General features: G+C 49.2%; 1 protein-coding gene across 4 annotated transcripts in view; it reads right to left on the bottom strand.

Moving 5' to 3' along the window:
• Positions 1-1,373: 1,373 nt before the first annotated feature.
• Positions 1,374-26,930, bottom strand: part of Ccm2 (CCM2 scaffold protein) — a 62,071-nt gene continuing 36,514 nt past the window's right edge. For all 4 annotated transcript variants that reach the window (XM_051164924.1, XM_051164922.1, XM_051164925.1 and 1 more), the window contains 8 exons: positions 15,950-16,033; positions 15,329-15,512; positions 11,111-11,247; positions 9,699-9,834; positions 5,444-5,501; positions 4,771-4,909; positions 4,074-4,212; positions 1,374-2,026 (listed from right to left, as the gene is read on the bottom strand). In XM_051164924.1, the coding sequence (XP_051020881.1) occupies positions 1,746-2,026; positions 4,074-4,212; positions 4,771-4,909; positions 5,444-5,501; positions 9,699-9,834; positions 11,111-11,247; positions 15,329-15,512; positions 15,950-16,033 (1,158 nt within the window). In that variant the 3' untranslated portion in view covers positions 1,374-1,745. The remainder of the gene's footprint in view (positions 2,027-4,073; positions 4,213-4,770; positions 4,910-5,443; positions 5,502-9,698; positions 9,835-11,110; positions 11,248-15,328; positions 15,513-15,949; positions 16,034-26,930) is intronic.

The raw sequence follows: 26,930 nt of genomic DNA, 5'->3' as shown, positions 1-26,930 counted from the left end.
GCCCTCTGGTGTCCCCTTAGAGCCTGGTATTTTTTTACTGTCATCTCACTGCTTGGATGTCATCACCATGTCATCCATCGTCATCGTCCTTAATGCCCCATCAATCTCTGCTGTTATCTGATTGCCCTCAGGTGTCTCCCCAATACCTCTGACACCCCTCTCATCACTCTTCTTTGGTTGTGTCACACCCCAGAGTCCCTTCGTCCCTCTTTGACATTCTCTTAGACACAGATATGGCAGTGTGGCCATGCACTCGCTGTCCTTCCCTCCTGCAGTTCTGGCCACAGAAAAAGGGCTGCCGTGGTCCTTTACATCCACATGCACCCTGCTGTATACATGGGAACACTAGGACATAATTGGTCACAGGATGGACTTTGGCTCGACCTCAGCATCTTCACAGTTCCGGGACACAATTAGCTGCACATAAATTGACAGACCACCCAGTATATGGGCTTTCCTGGCTTAGCCTAGGTGCCCATGGAGGTTAGCAGGAGAGGAGGTAACAGGAAGAAAATGCTGTTAAGTACTGTCCTGAAGCCATGGCACTGCTGAGGAGAGCATCTGTGATACCCTAGGGACATTCTGGCTTGCCCAGGATACAACTGAGGTGTCCACAGAGCCCAGGGGCTCTGCTAAAGCCGTCTGTTTGTCCAGGACACTGACCCTCCTCCCTGAGTGTGGGTAACAGAGGCAACCGACCAGTCTCCCTAGCCTAGGAGCTTTCTGGGCCACCCTGACCCCAGGTCGCTTCCCTCCCTTCCTGGTTGCTAGAAGAGGTTCACGGGGCCTGTCTAGAGGGTAGAGGCCAGAATGAAGCCGAAAGACAGAGAGGAAGAGCTGACTGTGGAAGGGACAGACGAGGGCCCAGCCCTCTGTGTCAGCCTTCCAGAAACCCCAACTCTTAGCTCTGGGGGCTGCACTCTTTCTGGCACACTGTACTTCTGGTCATCAAGGAGGCTTAGGCAAAGGACCAGAGCATGCTATGTCCTTGGGATAACCTGCACACAGAATGCAAAGATCAAAGTAACCCTGACATGGGAGTGAGATCCCAAAATGTCTGCTCCTGTCCCTTGTCCACAGAGCCAAAGCAGAAGCACCAACCCTCGTTACTGTGGGCAGCCATGGTCCAGCAGACAGAGGCCAGAATGGAGACCCTCAGTGTACGTACACGTACACACACACACACACACACACACACACACACACACACACAGAGGCCAGAATGGAGACCCTCAGTGTACACACACACACGTGTACACACACACACACACACACGCCAGAATGGAGACCCTCAGTGTACACACACACACACACACACGACAACATGGCTTTCAACCAATGGGAATAGAAAAAAAAATGCTTGACAACTGGAGATTAAATTATTCACATTGTAGTAAACTTTTTAAGGTCTCTGAGAATTAAAAGAGGAAAATCATGTGCAAAATATCAGCTGTCCAGGCCAGGCCGACAGGACCGGCTCTTCCTGCCAGCTGCAACTGGCCCTCCCCGAGTGGGGACATGCTACAGGCATTGCTGAGCCCCTGAGGAACAGGCACAGAGGCTTCTGCCCTGTGCTGGGGCACATGTCCTGTGGCAGCTCTCCACTCCTTCACAGTAGAGGACCTGGCCACTAGAGCCACCTGTGTCTGCGGTTCTCCCTAGCTCCAAGCTAGGAAGGGCTGACACTCCCCAGGAAGGCAAGCCTGGGATGGCTGTGTGAGACAAGTGTGCACGGTCACGGCCCATCAAGCTGAGTCCTGGTCCATGCTGCAGCCTAGCGCTTCAATGTCACTACTGATGTCCAAGATCATGCGGTCCCACTCGTCTCCTTCTGAAGGCGCTGACCGGTCATCAGGGCTGCCCGTGGTCCTGTTCCCATTGGTGGTAGAGGTGGAGGTGGTGCTCAGGGCACGCCGGTGCCTGCCAAAGCTGTCAGTGATGATGCCGCGGCCATCTTTCACACCAATGGTCTCCAGGAAGTTTTCAAAGTGCTGACTGTCCTTTTCGGGGATAAAGGGCCTCAGACCTGCCAACACACACAGTAGAGTGACATCTCACGGGGGATCAGGGCCCTCAGACCACAGAGGCAGGTTTAATTAAATGGGACTCTGACCCAGCTATGACTAGCTTACTGTCTGTCAATCTCACCCTCTCTGGCTTTGAGCACGGCATGGGTCAGGGGCCTATGACCTTCAAAGCCAAAAACAATGAATGAGGTCTGTCCTCAGAGCCAGGACTTATGCCAAAGCCACTAACCAAACACATGATAACCCCCTACCCAGGATAACCAACGCTCATGATCCCGGAACCAGAACCTTGATGTGGGCAGGCAGGCTGGGCCTTCCAGAGTACACAATGGGTGAGTTTAAGAGAACATTCCCCTGCAGTGGCGCCTGTAAGAGAATCCCTGACATACCATTCATACTGCTAGTTGCAGAACATGAGGAGCAAGAGGGTAAGGAGTTCAAGGTCATCCTCCACCACACAGGGAGTTTGGGGCCAGCCTGAGCTACATGAGGCTGTATCATAAACCCAAACTAAACCGAACCAAACATGAAACAGCCTGCTTAGGTGGGGGCCCGGAGGTGAGAGGCCTAGAGGCTAGAAAAACTGCAGCATCTAAGCAGCAGGTGCCCACAGCTCAACTCATTTCCAACGTACCTTTTCTGAGGGTCTTGCTATATAGCTCAAGCTAACCTTGAACTTACTATCCTCCTGCCTCAGTCTCCCGAGTGCTCAGTTTATGGATGTGTCTTATCACCCCTGGTGCTCTCTACTTACTTCTGGCAAAGAGACAGCTGAGAACAAAACAGGAAGAAGCTGGCTTCAGGTTTCTGAATGTACATTTTGTGCTGGGTGCCAGTGTAGTGGATGTACACATGTTTTTGTTTTGATCCCAACTGTGGGATGGGGAACAGCCATGTGAGAGATCAGGAGATGTTTATGCACTAGAAAATGAACCACCTCGGCAGGAGCGTGGTTGTTGCCAGCTGAAACACATCCTAGTACAGACTCTGAGATATATGTATGACCCCAAAACAGGAGGTGGGGCTTTTTGGGTCTTGGTATTGTTTGGCTATTCATCGCTCCACTTTGAGCTGCTCTTAAGAGAGAACCACGTCAAAGAACGCTTTGGGGCTCCGGGTTCCGGCTGCTATTCCAGGTTCCAGCAGCAACTTTGGTTGTATTTGCTGGTCTGCTGAAATCCTGCTGACTACGCCAGAGGAATCGCACCCAGGAACTGAGAGGAATCGCACCCAGGAACTGAGTCCAAAGAGGTCTACTTCTCCTGTTCCCATGAACCTCTTTTCTCTCTGGAGGTATAAGCATTAAAGAACCTCAAATAAAGTAGTTTTGGAAAAGGCTAAAGCCCACATGCCAGGTACCTGGAAGTACCTGGTCCAGAAGGCCTGTCGGGAGGAGGAACTAGACTAGACTCTCGTGGGTCTCTGGTCCTTCACCTCCCCACAGACGAGAGCCCCAGGCAGGCAGCTGGTGTTCACCAGATCAGCTGACTTCCCTTGGTTCGCTGGAGCCCAGGTGAGAAGCTCAGAGTGCTCAGTGAGCTGCTGCAGATCACGGTGCTAGGTGCTGGCTAAAGGGTTGAAACCACAGAGGCACTACTGTGCCCTCCAGGTGTGGGGAAGATGCGGCAGGCCTGACACTCAAGACTGGCAGTGAGCCTGAAGCATGTGCTGGGCCCTTCGAGGGTGTTGGACAAAGGCTGATCATTCCATCTAGATGGTGTCTTTGCTTCCCCACTTGACAAACTCCTGTATGCTCCCCAAAACCCACTGACAAAGATCCCTCCTTAAAGAGCCCCTTGCCTCTTCCCAGGACACTTCTGACTGGGTGGGTTTTGCTTAGACCCTTTTTACACTTCCTGGCAGAGCCCATCCAGCTCAGCTCAAGGCTCTAAGCAGACTGAGAACGCAGGAAGGGCCCTCCCGAGCAGCTATGTCAATCCTGGAGCCTCGGCCAACTTCGATGACAGACACGTCTGATGGAGCACCTCCCCTCTGGACTCGGCACATTCCCAGAGGGGACGAGTGGCCCTCCCAAGCTCCACTCACCAAGCAGCAGGAACTTGCGACTGTCTCCATACAGCTGCCGCAGGCTGATGCAGAACTCATAGATGGAGGCCCCATTGCGGTATTCATGTAGCAGTGCTGCAAACTGCTGGATCTCCTGTGATGACAGCTTGGTACGTAACTGAGAGAGAGGAGACGTGCAGAGTAGTGAGGGCTTAGCGTGTACCTGCTGTGGGGTCATAATGCCAACCATGTGTCTCTGTCATTAGGCCCAGCATAGGAACTACCCAGAGGACCAGGGTGAACACAGATCTGTTGTCGGGAAACAAAAGGGGGCTCCCATGGGTCTCTAGTCCTTTGCTTCCCAACAGCCAAGAGCCCCAGGCAGGCAGCTAATGCTTGCCTGCCCAATACAAAGCAAGCTCAGCTGACCTCCCTTGGTTCACTGAGAGCACAGGTAAAAGCAGCTCTCAGCAGGGCTGTAGGGAAAGAAGCTAGCTCTGCATGGAGCAGCAAGTGTGCACGCGTGACCTGGGGGTACACAGATCCAGAAGGCTGACCTCAAAGACAAATCTAAGATGCAAGGAGGCATTAGGCCTACGCACCAATGGAGCTGCTATTCCGAGTCAGCACCAGCATGGTCCAGGCTAAGCAGCCCAACACTAGCCCAGGCCTCCAGATTCCACTCCCACAGAGCAACAGCGACCAGAGCAGGCAGGTAATAGGCCCAACTGCCTACCGTGAGCATGTAGTCCTGCAGCAGCTCTGTGGCGCTGGCGCTCAGCTCGCTCTCGCTGACAGTCTTGCTATGGGGTGAGGCCTGCATGCAGAAGGGCAAGGGTGGCAGGCCTCCTCCATCCCCGGAGTCAGGGAAGCAGCTGCAAAGGCACAGGGTTAGCACAGGTGAGCCCTCAGTCCTTCACTCCCCAACCTCATGTGCCTCGTGAGGACTGGGGCCTGCAGACCTGCTCACAAGCAGTGACTAAGAAGAAACACCCGGGCATAGCCGAGTATGGAGATCAAGGAGATCCTAGGAATGGGCCAACCTGACAGTGGAGCTGAGAGCCCCGGTGGAGTGACTCTCAGATGGGTTCTGGGCAAAGAGAGGGCGTTCAGAGGAAGGGCTAGGATAGAAGGCTTGGGTGGTGCCCAGAGCTGAGGGACGGCAAAAAGAGAGACAGGAAGGCTGGGAGAATGCGCGGGCTGAGCTAGCACCACCATTCAGTGTGCCTTTATCAAGGGCACGTCTGGAGGCTACAGAAGGTAGAGAGGAGAAAGGACTCTGAAGGTGGACACCTGGGGCAGCGGACTCAGTGGAGCTGAAGAGAACCTGCAGGCCAGCAAGCTACAGAGTAGACACAGAAGACCAAACATTTGGTGAACTAAGCCTGGAGCTCAGTGCATGTACTCACAAAGGGCTGGTGTCAGCATCATAAGTGTCCTTCATGTCCACTTTCGTGGAAGAGTCATCTGCACAAAAGATGTAGAAGACACAGAGGACTTTCAAGTACTGGACAGGTGTTTCAGGCCCAGGTACCCAGCAGGCCCTGCAGTGAGCACTCGGTGCAGGTGACCCCAGTGTCACATCCATAGGCAAGAGCCCCGCGTTGGGGACTTTATCATGGAGCTTCCTATGCTGGAAGTGCTGAGTGCCCAAGACAAGGTTCCCAGACTTGAGCCCATATCCCCTGGAGGATTCAGTCAAATGCACACCCTGCCACAGGCTGAGACAGCGTCCAGGAGGGCCCACAGCTGGCCAAGGTAGTAACAGCTGCTATGGAAGATGTCACCCATGTGCTCAACTACACCAGAGTAGTAATGCCACTTGTCCCAGGTCCCTCAGCAGAAGCCACAGAACTAGGAAGTTGAACTAGGATTCAGCCTGGACATCAAGAAATCCCTCAGTATAGCAAAGGATTCGGCCCAACAGAAACCACTCTTGTGTAGTTAAGAGTGTACTCTGCTTTTCCAGCCCTGAGGAAAGACAGCCCAACACCAGGACAGGCAGAGTCCTGAAGAAGACCAACTGGGAGCAGGAGGCTGGTGATGCAAGAGGGGCCAGGTATGCCTACATCCTCTCCTGGGACTGGGACTGCAACAGTGAGGAGCGAACAGTAGTGAAGGTTACTAATTAGTAGACCCTGAAACAGGGGTATGACCCTGGATATTATGTGTGTGTGGCAGGGGATTTAATGTGGTTACAGCAATCTTCTGTGGTTTAAATATGAAGTGCCCTGCCCACAAAAGTCTCAAAGATGAAAAGCCTTGTCCTAGCTGATGGCACTATTTTGGGGTTCTGAAAACCTGAAGATGTGGGGTCACTGGCGCTGTGCCCACTGGAATTGTACCATGTCCCTTCTGTCTCTCTGCTTCCTGGCCACCAGGAAGTGACAACCTTGTTCCTCCCACCATGATGCTGTCTCACCATGGCCCAGGAACAGGGCCAGCCAAGGACTGAAACCTCTGAAGCTATAAGCCAAAGAAACCCTTCCTCCTTTAAACCATTCCTCTCTGTCACTGTGATGAAAAGCCTAACACAGCTTCCATGTGTGTTGGTGGGAGATGTGATGTACACGGCTGCAGTGAAGATCAAGGAAGTCTCTAGAACTGCAGTTTTCAACCTGCAGGTTGTGACCCTCTCAGGGGTCCCACATCAGATATTTATATTATGATTCATAATAGTAGCAAAATTACAGTTATAAAGTACCAACTAAATAATTTTATGGTTGGGGGTCACCTGTAGTGAAAGTTTTGATTTCTTTAAAAACTTAGTTATGTTACATAAACAGGTTGTTTTTCTGTCTTTCCTTTTTTTTTTTTTTTTTTTTGTTTTTGAGACAGAGTTTCTCTGTGTAGCCTTTGGCTGTCCTGGACTCACTTTGTAGACTAGGCTGGCCCTGAACTCACAATCCACCTGCCTCTGCCTCCCAAGTGCTGGGATTACAGGTGTGCGCCACCACACCTGGCCAGGTTTTTGTTTTAATCCTAAGTGTGGAATATGGAGCTGCTTTTACTTTGTCCACAGCTGATAATTGCCTCATGCAGCTCAGAGAAGGCTGTGGTCTTTGCCAGCTGCAGTTAGTGGGACTCTGAGGACTTGGAGAGGGTATAAGTACCAGAGCCCAAAGAGGGGGGGATACTTCGAGAAATAATTGAAGGAAGAGGGTTCCTGGTTGTTTGCTGGACTTCTGGATATCCTGCTCCAAAGAACCCAACGCCCCTAACCAACTGGAAGTGGCTAAAGAGAACTCCGCCCCTTCCTCACTAACCTTCTTTCTCTCCTACCTAGTGCTGGAAGGAAGATAGGAAGGGCCATAAGAACCCCAGAAAAAGATAGTAAAAAACAGCTCCTACAGTCACCACAACGTGAGGAACTGTATTAAAGGGTGGTAGCATTAGGAAGGAGGAAAACCGCTGTTCTAGAAGCTAGGAAGGTTGGGGAAATGGGGGTTCTGAGGCCTTTGAAAAGGCTTCAGTGCCATGAGGCTTGAGCTGGACTCCGACATATAGAACACCGAGAGCACATGCTTGTGCTGTTTGAGACACTGAGCACTGGGATCTGTCGAGGTAGGCAGGACCCTGCAAGCAAGCCAGAAATGGGCAGAATGTAGCAGGGGTGTGTGTGCCATTCTCAGGGAGGGCTCGGGACAAGCTGGCAGAAGAGAAAACCCATTCAGTCACAGGCACTACATGTGTGCTTCCTGCAAAAATTCACTCCCATGTGTATATGTATATATACCTATACACTGCTATTGTTTTTGAGACAGGGTTTCTCTGCGTAGACTTTGCTTCTGGGCTTGCTTTGTAGACCAAGTTGGTCTCAAATTCACAGTGATCCACCTGCCCTAAGTGCTGGGACCCTTAATAGTTACCAAAAACCCAGTAATCAACTAGGGATGCAGCCTGACTGACAAATGTCTAGCATATAAGCCCCTGAATTAAATCCACAACATCACATAAAAACTAGATTTAGGGGCATGGAGAGGTGGCTCAAAGGTTAAGAGCACTGTCTGCTCTTCCAGAGGTCCTGAGTTCAATTCCCAGCAACCACATGGTGGCTCACAACCATCTATAAATAGATCTGGTGCCCTCTTCTGGCCCACAGGTGTACATGCAGGCAGAGCACTGTATACATAGTTGTAACAAATGCCTGTGATCCTAGCTCTCAGGATTTTTTGAGACTCCTTTCAAACAAACGGGGAGAGGGATGATGGTGCATATCTTTAACCTTTAATCCTAGCACTTAGGAGGCAGAGGTAGACAGATCTCTGTGAGTTTGATACCAGGATGGTCTACATAGTGAGCTCCAGACAAGCCAGGACTACATAGTGAGACCCTCATCTCAAAAAAAGGAAGGAAGGAAGAAAGGAAAAAGAGAAAGAAAGAAAGACCTTATTAGGATTTTAAATGAACAAGGGGTCAAACCAATCACAGGGACACAGAACTGCTCTAGCTGTGTGTGCCCTGGAGAACTGGTGACCTCTCAGCCTCAAGTTCCTTACCTGAATATTGTCAATGATAAAGGCACTGCTGTTTTACTGGCATGTAGAAGACTCAATGGCTCCTATAATGGGCCACATATGTGTTCAAAGGCTCCCTTTGGCTTCTTAATGGCACCAACAGGTCTCCCCTGCCTGGGAATCACCAGGAACAGGGTAGAAGACAGGACAGTCGCTCCATAAAAACAAGTAGCAGACAGCAAGCTGCTCCCAGCATCATTTCCCGCCTCTGATTCAGATGCACCATTAATCCTCAGTAAATGACAGTTAGACATGTATGTTTAGACCCATCTTCAGTGAGCCTGTCCACAAATGAACTGTGGAGGCTAATTTCAGTTGTCAACTTGATCGGATCTGAGATCAGCTAAGATCTGGGTCAGCCAGTGAGGGCACTTCTTAGTAGGATCAACTAAGGAGAGGCAGATCCTCTCCCGGAGTGACAGCACTTCCCATGGCTGTGGTCCAGATATACCAGCATCTGAGGTAAATGCAGCTTCTCTGGCTCCCCAGATGTGTCCCACTGGCCATGTGTTTGAACAACTGTTCCCTAGTTAATGGCACTGTTTGAGAAAGGTGTGGAACCTTTGTGTGGCAGGTGGAGCCTTGCTGAGGAAGTAGGTTCCTGAGCTGTGATGGTTTATAGCCTGGCTTCTCTCCCTCTGCTTCCTGACTACAGAAGCAATTCAGCCTCTGACATCTGCTCCTGCCGCCATGCCGTCCTTCCTCACCCTGAGGAAAGACAATAAACCATTCCTCCCTTAAGTGCACCTAGTTAGGTATTTGGTTACAGCAATGAGGAAAGGTCGTATAAGAAGTGTGCTATTTTGAAACAGGGTCTGGCTATGTAGCCCAGGCTGGCCTCAAACTTATAACAATCCTGCCTCTGGCTCCTGGCTTCCTGGATTACAGGTATACGTCACCACACCCAGACAGAAAGTGTCTAACAAGAGGTCTGCAGCCAGCTTTCATGGGTGACCCCTCCAGGGTGCCTCTGGCTCTTCCTGGTCTCAGCCTCTCACAAAGCCAGAACAACCTCAGGCAGCTGGCTGTGGTCTGGGGCACTGAGAGCAGCCCAGGAGGCTTGCCTGCCCAGTCCCACAGTACCCTTTAGTGGGGGCTTGTGCTTCCAAATGAAGTACCCATGACCCCCCACTTCCAGTCAACATACCGCTGTGCAGTGACAGGTGGTGAGTGGGTGTAGAGGCCCCATCAAATATTGCTCGGTCCAGGAAGTCGATGGTGGACTCCGTGTAAACAATCTGGAAGACCTGGCTGAGCAGGGAGCACAGCTCTTCCGCAGCGACCTACAGTGAGGGAAGGACAGCATCGGTCCTCAGTGGCTACAACTGCAGACAGAAGCCTCCCACAGTCTCTAAGGAACCCATAATGCTTCAGTGGCTCCACTACTGTAAAAGAGGAGCAGACCAGAGCCAAAGGGCCCCTGCTTTCACAGCCCACAGGGTTATTACAAAACAGAACCAATGCTTGAGAACAGGTTGTGGCCTAGGTATGGCCTCCCAGGTGTCTGGAGACCACGACAGACATGAGTGTTGGCATCAGCTTTGCCTCCTCCTCTTCTCACTGGCCATCAACATGTTCAAAGTTCCTATCTAAGCCAAGTAAGAGAGGGAAAGGCACCCTGGTCTCACTTCTGACCTTTGAGGCATTTCCAGAAGCAATGGAGTCGTTTTGTTACCGTGCACTGTTTAAAACAGGGCTTCTTTAGTGGGACTGATTGTGTCCAGACCCTTAGATGTGACAGTAACTTGGGACATTTCTGGTCATTACAAGGGAAACCCAGGGACATTGCTCAACACTCCAGTGCATGAGTAACTGCCCACAACAAAGTATCTGATGGAAAGCATTTAGCACAGAGGCTCAGTAAGGTAAACTAGAGGATATGTAGGTGGGCGCTCACTGCTAGCCAACCAAAGTAAGAGGCAGACATTAAGTGGAAGGTGTGATCTCTGAGGGCCACCGCCTCCTTCATGCCTCCAGACTGCCCACATGCTGAGGAGAGTGCTAACTCTGTTCGCGGCCCCAGGCGGGTGTGAGGTTCAGGTCCCTGCACTTGTGGCCATCACTATCAGTGTGGGGTGGGGAGAGGCACCCCAAAGGGGAAACAGGTGAGCAAAGCTCTGCTGGCCACCTCAGGGATGCTGCCAGGGGAGCGGCAGGGAGAGAGCACAAGGGCAAGGCTGGCAGAGGAAAAGGGGGAGGCAGAGAGAGCTAGGTACCTGTGGTGTGCTCTGGGGCCAGGGAGTGTGGGTTATACGTGGGGACATTGACTAGGTTGTAGGCAGGGCTTGGAAACTGAGGGTAGGACTTGGTCAGGGAGAAACAGTGGGAAGGGATCTGAAGTAGTGCTAGATAAGGCTGAAGGAAGGCTGGCTAGGGCCAGGGCTCTAAGTGGGGCCATGAAGATCTGTGGTGGGATCTGGTCTTGGGTAGGACTGGGCCAGAGGCAGGGCAACCTCTGATCATGGCAGGACTGGGATGTGAGCTGGGTCCTGGGCAAGGCTTGGATGAATGGTAGGCAGAGGCTGTGGATAGCTCTGGCCCACAGCAGGGATGTCTCACCTTGCTCTCTGTGGCCATGATGACCAGGCAACATGCCTCTACTGGCCCCACTGCACTTTCTGACAAGGAACCCGCGCTGAGGCCTCTAGAACTTTCTGCACAAAGACTCTGGCTGGGAGAGATGCCTGGGTCCTGGGCTGAGAAGTAAACACATCAAGTTAGTGCAGTGCATGGAGGGCAGGTGTGACGGCAGCTGGTGCACCAGGTAGACCACTCACTCCCCAGGGGCCCGTGAGATGTCTCAGTGGGAAAACACTTGCCATGAAAGCCTGACAACCTGAGCTCCACCCCCAGGGACCCACATAATGGTGGAAGGAGAGAACCAACTCCAAAAGGCTGTCCTCTGACCTCTACATGCATGCAACATGTGCAGACCACCCTAACAGCATCACACACACACATTTTATTCTATTATATATATTTAAAAACAAACCAACCAACAGCCAGACATGGTGGCGCACGCCTTTAATCTCAGCACTCAGAGGCAGAGGCAGGATGATCTCTGTGAGTTTGAGGCCAGCCTGGTCTACAAAGTGAGTCCAGGACAGCCAGGGCTACACTGAGAAACCTTGTCTTGAAAAAAACCAAAAATAAATAAATAAATAAATAAAACCACCAAATAAAATCCAGTCTTCTAGTCCTTCCAAACAAAATTAACTTGTGAGAGTCCCAGGGCAAAGCACCTATCCTCATCCTCCACTGTGTGCCACCCAGGCCAGCTGCTCAGAGCTACATAAAAGGCAGGGACTCAAGTTAACAGGTGACAGAGACTACAATAAACCCAACAGGGGTCCACACCTCCAGGAAGTTTTTGGTTCCTCAGGATGGATAACTAAGGTGAGGGGACTCTGAAAGGACGTGAATGGTCCAGTTGTGAATATGGAAACAGCCGAAGGCCACATCCTCACACTGCACGCGACAGCAAGTGCACTGTGGGTTCAGAACTGTGATGGGGTGGGCTCTGAGGGCAGCACGAGGGTCAGGGCAGCCTGGGAAGGGCAGACAGACTACAAGGCAAGCTTAGAGCTGGCCCCGCTGTAATCTCAGGTGTGTGCAGAGGACAAAACTGGAACAACACGAGGCAGAGGCAGGCTTAGGCCCGACACAGGTGGGAGTGTAGACAGTGGCTATGGGACACCAGTGAGATCCTGTGACAACAGTGTCCTCACAACAACCACTGAGCACACAGCTACTGAGCATAAGTGCCCTGACAAGGCTATAATGAACGGTAGACAGGGTCAATCACACCCAGGGCTTGATTGATTTTTAATTAATAACAACTAGCTCAGTCATCCTTATATTGTTCACAGGCTCTTATAGCAACATAATACTAGATACAGGGGGCAAAACAACATTATTAAAGCCAGGCATGCTGGAGCATGCTGCAAGGCCTGCCTGGGCTACACAGTGAGTTTAATGCCAACCATAGTGAACACTGTCTCAAAAAATTAAATAAATATGTTCAATGAATATAAATTTTAAAAATATAGAGAAGGCAAGGGATATAGTTCAGCTGGTACATGTGTATGTGTGTGTATCCCACCACCTCCTTCACCACAGACAGAGACAAAGAGCCTATGAATTACTTATTACAAGTTGTTTTACTTGTTTCTATTTTTGTTACATTTTAAATTGGCTTCCTGGCCTCCAGTGGGCAGCTGTGAAGTGTGAGTCCCAAGCAGGCACCATCTGTGAAGATGTCACTTCTCCCCTCTGGGCAGCATGCCGAGACAACCACCCAAGCTGCTCTGCGCGGCCAGCTTCTGACCTGCCACCTGTCTCTCCTCCACCACTGAAACTACTCTGGCAACCACACAGGGTCCCGGCTTCACCCGCTCGCCAAGGTGAACAGATCCTGAGCTCGCCACACTAGGCTGCCTCAAACACTAGCGGAGGCGCCTACTGAACGACACAAATTCATCTGCCTGGCTCTGTGTGGGGAAACTACAGGCCAAAACCTAACCTACACCGTGAGCGCAAAAGCCTGAATCAAGCGGATGCATACATGCTCCTGGCAAATGAGGCCGGCCCCGGGCCACAGGCACGAATTCTCTGCTGGTGAGAAGAGGAGTGTCGGGCCAGCTTCTCACGCTTTTGGAATGTTCCTTATATGGAGGGAAGTCTCTATTTTTCTCTTCCTTAATAATTTATCTGATTGATTCAAGCAGACACACATTGCTGCAGCATGAGAAACACAGGGGCCACTTCCCCATACCAGCCTGACATGCCCCCAGGAGCCTGGTCAGGAGCAGTCTTCTCAGCCTTGTCTCTGAGGGCCAAGAGCCAGAGGATCACCTCGGTGATGCCGGACAGAGTGGCTGGGATCTAAAGCCAGGAGGAAGCAGTTCAAAGCCCCCACCTGCACCACAACTGAGACGAGACTCTCGGACCCTCTTAGCTCTATTACAGGTGTTAACTGAAGGGAACTCGTGTCATATACTTTGTACTAGTTTGACTCATGTCTAAACTGACAATTTTACAGATTAAAATGGTCAGTGACAAGTTCGTGCTGTTGAACCTCTTTCAATACCCAGCATGAAACGAGATCAGGCAACCCTGAGAAGAAAAACAAGCACCATAATCAGGACACTAAGTTTGTGGCAAAGACTTGGCCAGAGGGCGGAGCTACTGGGAACTGGTTGAGTTTTCAGGAGGTTTCAGAGGAAACCCTGGGCCCGAGGCTCTTCTTCCTCTTTTTGGGTTTTCTGTCCCTGAAGCGAGCAGCTTCCTTCTGTCACGCAATCCCCACTGTAGCCACCTGGCACCTGCACCTCAGAAGCCATGAGCCAAATCGGCCTTTCCCCTTTGTAGCTGGGGACTTGTGCAATCTCATTACTAAGAAAGCTGGGGTATTACTGCTGTGAGTTTGAGGCTACCCTGGTCCTCAGAGTGAATTCCAGGTCAGATGAGATTAGAATGAGATAAAACTAAACCTTTGTAAGTTAAATAACTCAAGGGGACCTTGTTCAGGTGTACTTGGTAACAGGACAGGTGTCATGTGACAGCAAGTATCTACAATGTGTATCTACATATGTGTGTGGATGTGACTGGGTTGGCAGGCAAGCGCATCTGATTCTATGGCTGTGTGTGTGTGATACGGGACGTGTGAGCTGTAGGAAGGAAAATGTGATGTGTAAGCGTGCTGGGCAGGGGATGAGCTATTCTGCACAGACAAGGCAGAGCAACTAGAACTCCTTCACGACCCTCCAGTGGAGCTGACCACAGCACTTGGACCAGCATCATAAGCCAGACACACCCCTCCCCACCACAAAACAGGCTAGACCATCTGACCCCACCCCCGCCCACCCCGTGTGGCTTGTCACCGCTGGAGCTGGCTTCAGGGTCATCCCAACCACTCACAGTGCCTGTAGTCCCAGCACTCGGGAGGCAGAGGCAGGTGGATCGCTGTGAATTCAAGGCCAGCCTGGTCTACAAAGCAAGTCCAGGACAGCCAAGGCTACACAGAGAAACCCTGTCTCGAATAAACAAAAACAAACAAACAAATGTTAGGGTGGAGCCCAGAAGCTGGTAGAAGCTTGTACACTAGCACAAAGGCAGCGCTGGAGTCTGGGGAACTGTCTGTCTCTGGGGCCCCAGCTTTGGGAACACTGGAGCCCAAAATATGGACTAGAGGCTAGATGTGGGGGTACACACCTTAACCCCAGTATCCAGGTGACAGAGGCAGGGCGAGCTTTGAAGACAGACAACCCTATATAGAGACCCTGACTCATCTCTGTCTGTCTGTCTGTCTGTCTGTCTGTCTCTCTCTCTCTCACACACACATACACACACACACACACACACACACACACACACACGAGTGGGGGGGGCCGGGATGATGACAAAACAAACGTGGGTTGGGCTCCCAGCTCTAACTTTCTGTCACCACCCTTCTCTCTGGGGCTCCACTGTACCTGAGCAGTAGAGACATCATCAATTACGGGAAGCAGAGGCTTTTTTTGAGACAGGGTCTCACTATGTAGCCCTGGCTGTCCTGGAACTCACTTTAGAGACCAGGCCTCGAAATCATAGAGATCCACCTGCCTCTGACCACTCCTGACCCAAGAAAGGCCTTTTTGAACACTGATCTTAAATATTGTATTCCTCAAGTCTCCAAAGGCCCTGGAGTGACAGAGACCCTGGGGCCATAGGAGTTCATGGCAGGAAAACCAGGAATCTTCCTTAAGACCTCCAGACCACACCAACCCAGACCCATACCTGTCTTTAGGACCACGAGGTGTGCAGCATCATCTCGGACGTAGGAGACAGCAGCAATGTCGTGGATGGGCACCCTGAGGATAATGTCCTCCCCGTCCCTCCAGGCCAGCTTGACATTGTAGGCAGACAGACTGAGCACAGCATCATGCTCCTGGGTCAGGTGACCAGGAAGTTGGTGGGACCGCTGCAAAGAACCACAGGCATCAGAAACACTGGGCCACTGCATCAGGCTCTCCTCAGGGAGCGCGCAGTGTTGGCTGACGTCCACACATGACTGGTTCTTCTAAGTGGGGGGCGGGGGGATAAAGAACAGCCCTGACAGGATGAGAGCACTCATTCCAAGGATGTCAACATGCTTGAATCATGTAGAGGACTTTTCTGGAACTACCTTTTAGGGTCAGATCTTCAGAGTGAAATCTAGAATATCTTCAAACTGTAAGTGTGGGAAGAAGCCCAAAACCAAGTCTAGACATTAAAGGTTTCGGCTAAGAAACAATCTTCATCTTTGAGAGCCAAGAAGACCCACAAGGTGATAGGGCTGGGTCATCCCTCCCATTCTGAGGTCAAAGGTAAGGGGACTAAGGGCTGGTGTAGCAGAGTGCATGTGGGAGGGGCTGTTACCTTTGCCTTGTCTATGAAATGCAGGATTTCAGTCCGACTGGAGGGGTTCAGGTAGCCGGGTATGGATGTTAACTGACCTAAATACTGTGAGAGAGAGAAGAAGGAGTGCCATGAGAAGCAGAGCCAGGACCTCTGCTGCTACTACAGAGCATGGACCTGTGCCTGTCCCAGGCCACCAGGCCCATCTGGCTCCGCGTACTTTTGTTTGTTTTCCAGTACGTATGCATGCATGTCTGTGTGAGGGTGTTGCCAGGGTCCTCTAGAAGGGCAGCCAGTGCTCTCAGCCACTGAGCCACCCTACAGCCCCTGGTCCTACACTCTTACTCAAGTCCCAGCAGCTGTCGGCAATCGTCTCAGCACCGCCTACTGCTCTGTGTTCACAACTGGCATTGAGAGTCTAAAAGATATCGCAAAACTAGTTTTCGTACAATAGAGACCAAGATGGCAGGTGTTTCCCGTTCACTGCTGCGGTACAGTGCAAAGCCACACTAAAAGTTTAAAAAACCCCATCAGCTCAGCTGACAAATGTACACAAATGGAAAAGTCAAGTGCCATGGCTTCAGTGCACCCTCAAAATCCATGTTTGAAACGTAACCCTTAAGTAACAGAGTTGAAAAGTAGGCTGTGTGTGTGTGGAGAGGGCGGGAGAGGGGATTAGGTCGCAAAGGCTCTGTCCTAAGAAATGAATGAATGAGCCGGGCACACATGGCGGCCCACACCTGGAATCCCAGTTCTTGGGAGGCAGAGGCAGGCGGATCACTGCCTGTAGGCCAGCCTGGTCTACAAAGTGACCAGGACAGCCAGGGTGACACAGAGAAAACCCTGTCTCGAAAAACAAACAAAACAAAACAAATAAACAAGCAAAAAAAACCACAAGAAATCCATTCCTTTTTCTTTTCTTTTCTTTTTTTTTTTCTTTTTTTTTTTTAGGATTTATTTACTGGGGCTGGAGAGATGACTCAGTCGTTAAGAGCACTGTCTGCTCTTCCAGAGGTCCTGAGTTCAATTCCCAGCAACCACATGGTGGCTCACAAGCATCTATACCCTCTAACGCCCTCTTCTGGCATGCAGGTGTACATGCAAACAGAGCACTCATATACATAAAATAATTAAATAAAATCTTTAAAAATAAAGACTTATTTATTATTTATACACTATTCTGCCCACCACAATAAGTCACCAGATCTCGGGACAGTGGTGGCGCACGCCTTTAATCCCAGCACTTGGGACGCAGATGCAGGCGGATTGCTGTGAGTTCAAGGCCAGCCTGGTCTACAAAGCAAGTCCAGAACAGTCAAGGCTACACAGAGAAACCCTGTCTCAGAAAAAAAAACAAAACAAAACAAAAAAACAAAAAAAACACCCACAAACAAACAAACAAAAAGAAGTCACCAGATCTCATTACAGATGGTTGTGAGCCACCATGTGGTTGCTAGGAATTGAACTCGGGACCTTTGGAAGAGCAGACATTGTTCTTAACCTCTGAGCCTAATCACAAGACTAACAACACAACTCTTACCCAACAACAAAGGCTCTTGTTTCATCTAGTAAAAACTGCAGGTTCTTAGAACCTTACTTAAGGTTCCCCAGGAGAGAGAGAACCTCAGACACCAAAGAAAATTGTAGCTGCTGTCATGTATACTTACCACAATCAAGATAGCATCATGAGCTGGCAGGCCACCATAGCCCTCCACACTAAGACTCTGCCCCATGCCCACCCACGTTCCTTGCATATGGGCCATCATACTCAGGGCTCAACAGGTTACAAGGCATACAAAAACAAGACAAAACCAGGACCACAGTTGGGAGGCCCCACAAACGGTAGCGTTTTTCAGACACGACAGAGACGCTGTAACTGTTAGACTGGGGATTTAAAACAATTGTGATTAACATGCTAATAGATGAAATAGAAAAGTGTGCAACAATGAGGAAGAGACGGGCGACAGAAGCAGGAAGATGCAAAGTCTAAAAAAACCATCAGGGCATTCTAGAAATCAACAGTACTGTGACAGCAGTAAAGAACAGCCCTGGTGGACTCCCTAGTCAACCAGAGATCTGGCCAAAAAAGGAAATCAATGGGCTTGACGTGAAGATAAAAGAGAATCCCAAAACTTAAAAGTAAAAGGGAGGGGCCGGGCATTGGTGGCACACACCTTTTGAGGGGGGCACACACCTTTAATCCCAGCACTTGCGAGGCAGAGGCAGGTAGATTGCTGTGAGTTTGAGACCAACCTGATCTACAAAGTGAGTCCAGGACAGTCAAGGTTACACAGAGAAACCCTGTCTGGAAAAAAGCAAACAAAACAAAACAAAACAAAAAAAAAGTAAAAGGGAGCCATTGATAAAGGGACACACCTGTAACTCAGAACTCTGAATATTGAGGCCGGATGGTCACAAGTATGAAGGTACTCTTGGCTACACGGTAAATCTGAGGCCAGACTATTTGAGAGAGAGGGAAGGAGGAAGGAGACATGAAAGAAACAGTAAGAACTGTAGGGCAGCTGTAGCTGTAATGTGACGGGTTGGGGCAAAGGTGGCCCAGCAGTTAAAAGCACTGGCTATTCTCACGGTAACTAGGTTCAGTTCCTAGCACCCACCTCAGGTCACCTGAGGCATGAGCATATACCCACATCAGAACACATACATATTCATAAATTAATGAGATTTTTTTTTTAATAAGAAAAAAGCAAGCTGGGCGAGGTGGTGCACGCCTTTAATCCCAGCACTCGGTAGGCAGAGGTAGGTGGATCGCTGTGGGTTCCTGGCCAGCCTGGTCTCCAAAGTGAGTCCAGGACAGCCAAGGCTACACAGAGAAACCCTGTCTCAAAAAAAAAAAAAAAAAAGAAAGAAAGAAAAAAGCAAACGAAAATATTTAAAGTACTGATGCCTAAGGACTTCTCCATTTAAGGTGAGCACACCAACCCACAGCCAGAAAGACCAGAACACCAAAGAGGATAGAAAGCAAAAAGTCTGCACATAAACTTATACTCAGTTTTCAGAAAGAGAAAAAACAAAGACTAAGTCGTGAAGGAAGGGGGCTGGAGAGATGGCTCGCAGGTAAAAGCCCTGTCTGCTCTTTGAAAGATCCTGAGTTCAATTCCCAGCAACCACATGGCGGCTCACAACCATCTATAAAGGGATCTGATGCCCTCTTCTGGCCTGCAGGTGTACATGCAGATAGAACATTCATATACATAAAATAAATAAACATGTATATATGTATTTATATGTCTACATACATAGATACATACATCTTTTTTAAAAATCACAAGGAAACAGCAGAGAACCAAACACTCCATAAGAAGGTGAAGGCTAAAAATGACACCATGCTTCTCTCCAGAAGACAAGGATAAAGAGGAAAACCTAACAATAAATAAATAGATAGATAGATAGATAGATAGATAGATAGATAGGAAAACCTGCCAGCCTATAACTGTGAATCCAGTAAAATTATTTTTCAAAAGTAAAAGAAATGAAAAAGTAAAGCTTTAGCCAGGTACCATCACAGAACTCAGGAGGCTGAGACAGGAGGTTTAGCACAAGTCAGAGGTCAGGTCCAGCCACAGAAGGAATTCTAGTCAGTCTGAGCTATGACTGAGGCGCTGTGAAACAAAAGCAGGCCAGGTATGCAGGTACATACTGTTAATCCCAGCATTCCAGAGGCACAGGCAGAGGCAGACCGATCTCCAGACCACCCAAGGCTACTTAGTGAGACCCTGCTTTAAAAAGGGGGGGGGGGCAAAAAGGAAGGAAGAAATGATTCTTCTCAAACAAAAACTGAAGGTCTCAGGTACTTGGTAAGACATGTTCAGAGAACTTCAGAGGGACTGGCTGCTCTCACAGAGGACCCAGGTTCAGCTCCCAGCACCCACACGACAGCTCACTACCACCTGTAACTAACTCCACGTCCAGGGCATCCTTCTGGCTTCTCCAGGCACCACACACACACATATGCACATAAAATAAAAATAAGGAGCCGGGCGTGGTGGCGCACACCTTTAATCCCAGCACTCGGGAGGCAGAGGCAGGTGGGTCACTGTGAGTTCAAAGCCAGCCTGGTCTACAAAGTGAGTCCAGGACAGCCAAGGCTACACAGAGAAACCCTGTCTCAAAAGGAAGGAAGGAAGGAAGGAAGGAAGGAAGGAAGGAAGGAAGGAAGGAAGGAAGGAAGGAAGGAAATCACTTGGTCAGAATCTGTGATCTACATGAAGAAAGAACTATGTAAATAAAGGTAAAATAAAATCTTCTATTTTCTTTTTCTTTTTGGTTCTGAGACAGGGTTTCTCTGTGTAGCCCTGACTGTCCTGGAACTCTCTTTGTAGACCAGGCTGGCCTCGAACTCACAGCAATCCTCATGCCTCTGCTTTCAGAGTGCTGGGATTAAAGACCCGCCCCACCTCACCCAGCAAATCTTCTAGTCTCTTATTTTAATTGCCCTAAAAGCAGCTGATTGAAAATAAAAACAGTAGACGTTGCTTCCCGGCAGGGAGCGCCGACGCCTTTTCAGTATATCCCACCATAGTGATTTGTAAAAATCCCTACTTCCGTCCGAGAATTAAGGCAGGTTGGAAATGTTTCAAGTACTCAGCGTGCTCTTCTGGACCTGTCAATGGTCAGCAGACATGGACTGTTTTTTTTGTTTGTTTGTTTGTTTTTTAAAACATAGTTGAAGCCAGGCTTGGTTGTTTCACATCTGACATTTTAGCACTTGGCAAGTGGACACAGGAAGGTCAGGAGTTCAAGGCCAGACTGAGCTTCATGAGTTTCAGTCAAAAAACCAAGGTGGGGCTACACAGTTGTATTGGGAGTTGGGGGAACTCTAAAATGAGAACATAATTGCTAGACAGGAAGCTTCAAAGGAGTCAGGTGGTGTATGCTTGTAATCTCAGACAACAGAATGCTTAGGCAGGAAGACCATGTACGAGTTCCAGGCCAAATCTGGATTAAGTAGTAAAACTCTGATAAAAAATAAAATAAAATAAAAACAGTAATAGTCCACTGGGAGAGGATAGCTTAGGAGTAAGTGAAACAAATGGGGTGGCGGGTACGGGGGGGGGGGGGGGAAGCTGTTGGGTTGGGGGAAGGGAGGGAAATGAGCAGAGTACAGTAAGCAGCCTAATCCAACCCCTGAACATCCTGAGTATCAAAAGGATGCTCCAAAGTCCCAAGATGTGCAATGTTTTGGGTTTTCAGGGATGCTCAACCCATAAGACAATATGCAAACATTCCAATACCAGAAAACTCCAGTATCTGAAACATTTTGGTGTTTTCCTAATAAGGGCTACTCAAACCATTTTCAGGAGTAAAGCGGACACAACTATGCATGAAACAAGATGGCACTGTCAGAAAGCGGAGCAAGGCTAGTTGTAATGCTTTCTGCAAATTCCAAGGCATTAAATTAAAATAATATATATTGAATTAAATATAAAATATATAAAAATATATATGTGATATTGTCTGAAGAAAAACATGGCTGTACAAAATGCTCAAATAAAACCAGAGAAAGCAGAAAAAGAAGAAGAAAAAAAGACCAAAGGAAGGAAAGAGGTTAAATATACTAAGTATCAATCTAGCTATATCATTATTTACTTTCCCCCTCCCCACAAGTTAATTTTATTCCCACTATTATTTACTTTAGTATGAGTGGGATAAATATACCAATCCATAGAGAGATTGGGCACTGGTGAGATAACATGTGTGAGGCCCTAGGTTTTATGCCAGCAAAACACACACACAAACACACACACACACGGACTGGGAAGTGGCTTACTGGGTAAAAGCACAAGGACTTGGGTTCAAATCCCCAGAGCCAACATAAAAAGCTGAGCATAGTCCCACAGGTGCCAGTAACCATAGTGCTGTGGGTGGTAGAGACAGGAGGATCACCAGGCTTGCTGGCTGCCAGTTTAGTTCAGTGAGAGACCCTGTCTCAAAGGAATATGGCAGAGGCAAGGCAGGACATCTGATGTTCTTTTCTCTGGACTTGGTGAGACCACAGGCACACCCATATAAGGAGGGAAAGGCAAATACCATCAGGCTGAATTTTACTTATTTTAGCACTTCAGACACAGAGGCAGGCAGATCTCTATGAGTTTGAGGCCAGCCTGGTTCCAGACCAGACGAGGCTACACAGTAAAATCCTGTCTCAAAGAAAAGAAAGAGAGGGGCTAGAGGGCTCAACCCCCAGTACCACAGAGGGGGATAACCCCAAACCCACGGCCGTGCAGGTGGCCCTGGTTACACTAAGTGTGGCACAAGATAAATGCAAGACAAGCACTGGGAAAGAGATGGTCAGTAAGGCAGGGCAGTCGAGGGGGAGAAAGGGATGAGAGTGGTCATGTACAAAACTGACAAAGGACAAACTGTTTTTACACTCACATTTATTTTTAAAGTGTAAGCTGAAATAAACCCTTCCCTCCCCTGGCTGCTTTGGCCATGGTAGCTCACCCTAGCAGGAGCAACCCTAACTAGGACAAGTGATAAAGATTGCATTGTATTATTAGCTATCCCTCCTATCTTGGTATGTCAAGTGCTGAGTGAGACCAAGTACCCTGATATGTTTGTTTGTTTGTTTGTTTTGTTTTGTTTTTCGAGACAGGGTTTCTCTGTGTAGCCTTGGCTGTCCTAGACTCACTTTGTAGACCAGGCTGGCCTCGAACTCACAGCGATCTGCCTGCCTCTGCCTCCCGAGTGCTAAGATTAAAGGCGTGCGCCACCACGCCCGGCAAGTACCCTGATATGATGTCCTACAGGAGTTCTCGTGTACTTGCAAGACCTGGGTCACATATGCCTGTCATCACTACCACCTTCCTTTAGTGTCATCCAAAGTCTGGCCACCATACTTCCATAGGCCCGAGGGTCAAAGAAGAGTCTATTTTTTCATCTTTTAAGTTTTTTCAGTTTTAGGTATGGTGGCTCACACCTTTAATCCCAGTGCTCGGGATGCGGAGGCAGGCAGCTCTCTGAGTTCAAGGCCAGCCTGATCTACAGAACAAGTTCCAGGACAGCCAGGGCTACACAGAAAAATTCTGACTTGGAAAAAAAGTTTTTTAATTAAAGATTTATGTGTTTTCTTCTATCTATGTGTGTACCGGTGTCCACAGAGGGAAAGGAGTATCAGATCTCCTAGAACTGAGTTAGATAATATGAGCCTCCTGATATGGGTGCTAGGAACCAGCCCTGGTCCCCTTGGACAGCAGTGAGCACCTTAGCTGAGCTGTCTCTCCAGCCCAGACTCTACTTTCTTCACATACGTAAGGGTTCTCTACTTAAGCCCTTTGGGTTTTCATTGTGCTCTGAGATAGGGTCTTACTCTGTGGCCCAGATGACAGAACTCTGTGGCCTCTTGAGTGCTAGGATTGCAGGTGAGCCGACACACAGCAGTGAAGCAGCTTTATCAATAAGAAAAGCCACAGGTGGGAAAGCAACCTCTCCCCTGGCCTTAGTCAACACACTCATCTTCTGGTCCCCTGGATAATCAGGATGTGGAGCCTCTTAGAGCACCACCTGTCCTGCCAACACAAGCGCTATACTGATGACCTCATCAAGGCTAGCTGAGGTCACAGCTCTGAAAGCTGGTAAAGCCATGAGAAAGCAAGGAGACACGTGACTGTGGAGTCATCAGCTCATTTTGCCGCAGTGGTAGTGAGACAGGAAAGAATGCAGCTGGACAGTGTCTTGGGCATCCGCAGCCTGAGCAGTCCTGTGTGCTCCTCACTGGCAAGGCTTTCATTTGAGAGCTAAAGGGGGAGAAGGGCCCTAAATAGGAGCTCCTTCCATTTGACAGTGATCTCAGAACAGCCCCCACCTCACTTTCATCTCCCAGCCTTTGAATAAGTGTCCACGGCAAGTCTGGACCCAGATGGGAGGTGAGCTGAGGAGACCGGGTGAATCCCTCCAGTGCCTCCCTCCTCCACAGACCCTTCTCAACGCTCTAGCCTGTTGCCATGCTACAACACAGAGTATCCCAATCTCCCAGGCTGAAAGTCAACAGGCCCATGTCCACCTCCTTCAGCTCCGGGACCTGCCTACTATACAATGCAAGGTTCTGTGGTGCTGGGTCCAGGAGGTGGAATACAGATTTGGATCACATAGTCTGTCTCCACTAGGCTTGAGTAGCTCTTGTTCCACAAGTCGCAGGGCCAGTGTGAGGATTATGTCCTGTATTGGGTACTTGGTAGGCAGCAGACCACCAGCTTTTTCTCCCAGGGGACACTAGGAGGCAGACCCACCTTTGCAGAGATTCCCTGATTTGTGTGTGTCCATGCCACACAGAGTGGTACACAGCTACTCAGCCTCTCTCAGGCCCAGTGTGATGAGAGGCCAAGCCTCATCGAAGGAAGGACTCCAACTTTCTCAAGAGACTTGGTTGACCTGTGTCCATGTTCTGAGAAAACGGTAATCTTCAAAGGTTTCTGGAATGTAAGTGGTAGATGACACCGACAGAAGTCAATGTCCTCCTAAGATCCAGGGGCCTTTCCAACCTACAGCGGCAGCTCTCAGGAGTACTCTGACGCAGAGGTAGTGTGCTGCTTGGTTTTCTGTCAATGTGACACAAACTAGAGTGAACAACTGAGGAACCGGCTTTATCAAATTGGCCTGTAGGCAAGTCTAAGGAACATTTTCTTTTTTTAAAAATTTACTCATTATTATGTATACAGAGCTCTGCCTACATGTACACCCACAGGCCAGACAGGGCATCAGATTACATTTTAGGTGGTTGTGAGCCACCATGTGGTTGCTGGGAGTTGAACTCAGGACCTCTGGAAGAGCAGGCAATGAGTGCTCTTAACCGCTGAGCCATCTCTCCAGCCCATGGAACTTTTCCTTGATTAATGGCTGGTGTGGGAGGGCCCAGCTCACTGTGGGTGGTGCCACCCTTGGGCAGGTGGTCCTGGGTTGTCTAAGAAAGCGGGATGGCTAGCCTCTAACTGTAGAAAGTGATCACTCAGAACCAGGGACCCCAGGGACAAGGCCCAGGAACTGCACAAGCCAGGACGTAGCAATTCACTGCTGAGGGCAGGGTAGTTGAGGCTGGTAACATGCAGCAAGGTTATCGTGACAGTGGAGCCACCTCACCCACAGGAACCTGCGGATCTGGCTCAGTGACTGCCGGAGCCCCTTGGGGCAAGAGAGAGGAGCCAAGAGACCATCACTGAATTTGCAAACCATATAGAAATGGGCAAGCAGAGGGCCAAGCTTCTGTAAAGCAAGTAGCAGCCCGAGTCAGTTTCCAGTTCTGGAACTGTGATAACAGGCCCAGCCTGAAAGGGAAGGACTCCAAATTTCTCAAGGGACTTGGTCAAGCTGGGTCCATGTACTGAGAGGATGATAATCTATCTTCAAAGGTTTCTGGAATAACAGTTGTAGGTGATGGTGACGGTGACACTTTAGGACAGACACTGCCAACAAGCCCTGTGTGTGGTAAGAACACACGCAAGTCAGGGGATCACTGCACGGGCGGGTCCCCTAGGGGAAAAGAGCAAGTGGCCGGCTATCCACCATTTACTGAACACAGGACACAATACTCAGCCCCTCTGACTTGTGGAACAAGAGGCCACCTGGAACCCCCTAAAACTGACCTCCACCCCACACTGCAGAGCAAAGTGGTAAATATAACCTAGTATTCATGTGGGGAAGGCAGAGAATTAAAGCCACACAATAGGCCTGGTGAGCACACAGACACTCAGTGCATCACAAGCTAGCTTTATACCACATATACTAAGCCAAACCAGCTAGTGATGAAACATACTAGACAATGTTTCAACTCATAATGGTTTTATAAGGATTAAGTAAGAATTATGTGAAAATGTAAAATACAGTTGTGTGGATTCAGCATTCACTACGTTTGCTGACTTTATCAGTGTTCATTCAAAATCTAAAACACACAACACACACACACACACACACACACACACAGAATTCTTGCTGTCCCTAGAACTTATTCTGAAGACCAGGCTGGCTTCAAACTCAGAGATTCGCCTGCCTCTGCCTCCCGAGTGCTAGGATTAAAGACGTGCACCACCATGTCCAGCCTAAAATATTTTCTTTTTTTAACCTTTCTTTTTTGTTTTTGTTTTTCAAGACAAGGCTTCTCTGTGTATCCCTGGCTGTCCTGGACTCACTTTGTAGACCATGCTGACCTTGAACTCACAGCAGTCCACCTGCCTCTGCCTCCCAAGTGCTGTGATTAAAGGCCTGTGCCATGACCAGGCTAATTGTTTACCGCTTTAATGTTATCACCAACAACACATCCCTGCCCCCTCCTTGAACTCCTGGCTCAGATGACTCTCCCCAAGCAGCTGGGTCTCAGGCGCACACCGCCATGCTCAGCTATGCATAAGTTTTCCTTTCTTTCCTTTCTGTTTTGTTTTGGAAAGAGAGTAACTATGCACCTTCAGGTGGCCTGGAGCTTCTATATAGATCAGGCTGGATTTGATTCATGGAAATCCACCTGCTTCACATACACATGCATACATACTAAACTACTTTGTTTTCATACAAATAGAACTGTGCAGCTCAGTGGGATAAAAGGCTTCTTTAGAATTGCAATGCTGAGTGGCATAGTAACCAACATTGAGGTTTTAAGAGAGTGCCAGGCTCCCTCCCAGCATCAGGGTGTGGACTCTGCGCTCTGCATCCTCACCAGCAGCAGGTGCTGCCATGGTTTTATTCTCAGCCTACTGTTAGCAGTGTGCTGATATCCACTGTGGCTTTTGCCTGCACTTTCCTGATGGACATCCTTTAATGCCTAAATTCTGCTTCACTGCAATGTCTATCTAACCCAAATGGAACTGGATTGCTTTCACACTGAGTCTGGAAAGGCTTTACTGTATTACTAGCCTTGGTTAGATATGTGGTTTGCAAATATATTTTTCAGTCTGTAGCATGTCTTCTCATCTTTTCTTCTGTGGCTCGAGGATAGAATTCAGGGTCCTGTGTATTCAAAGCAAACATCCTATTGCTACTTTCATCTTTGTGT

The sequence above is a fragment of the Acomys russatus genome, chromosome 22 (assembly GCF_903995435.1).
Source record: "Acomys russatus chromosome 22, mAcoRus1.1, whole genome shotgun sequence".
Classification (NCBI taxonomy): Eukaryota; Metazoa; Chordata; class Mammalia; order Rodentia; family Muridae; genus Acomys; species Acomys russatus.
Note: the sequence above shows the minus strand (reverse complement) of the source record. Positions and strands in the feature narration are given on the sequence as shown.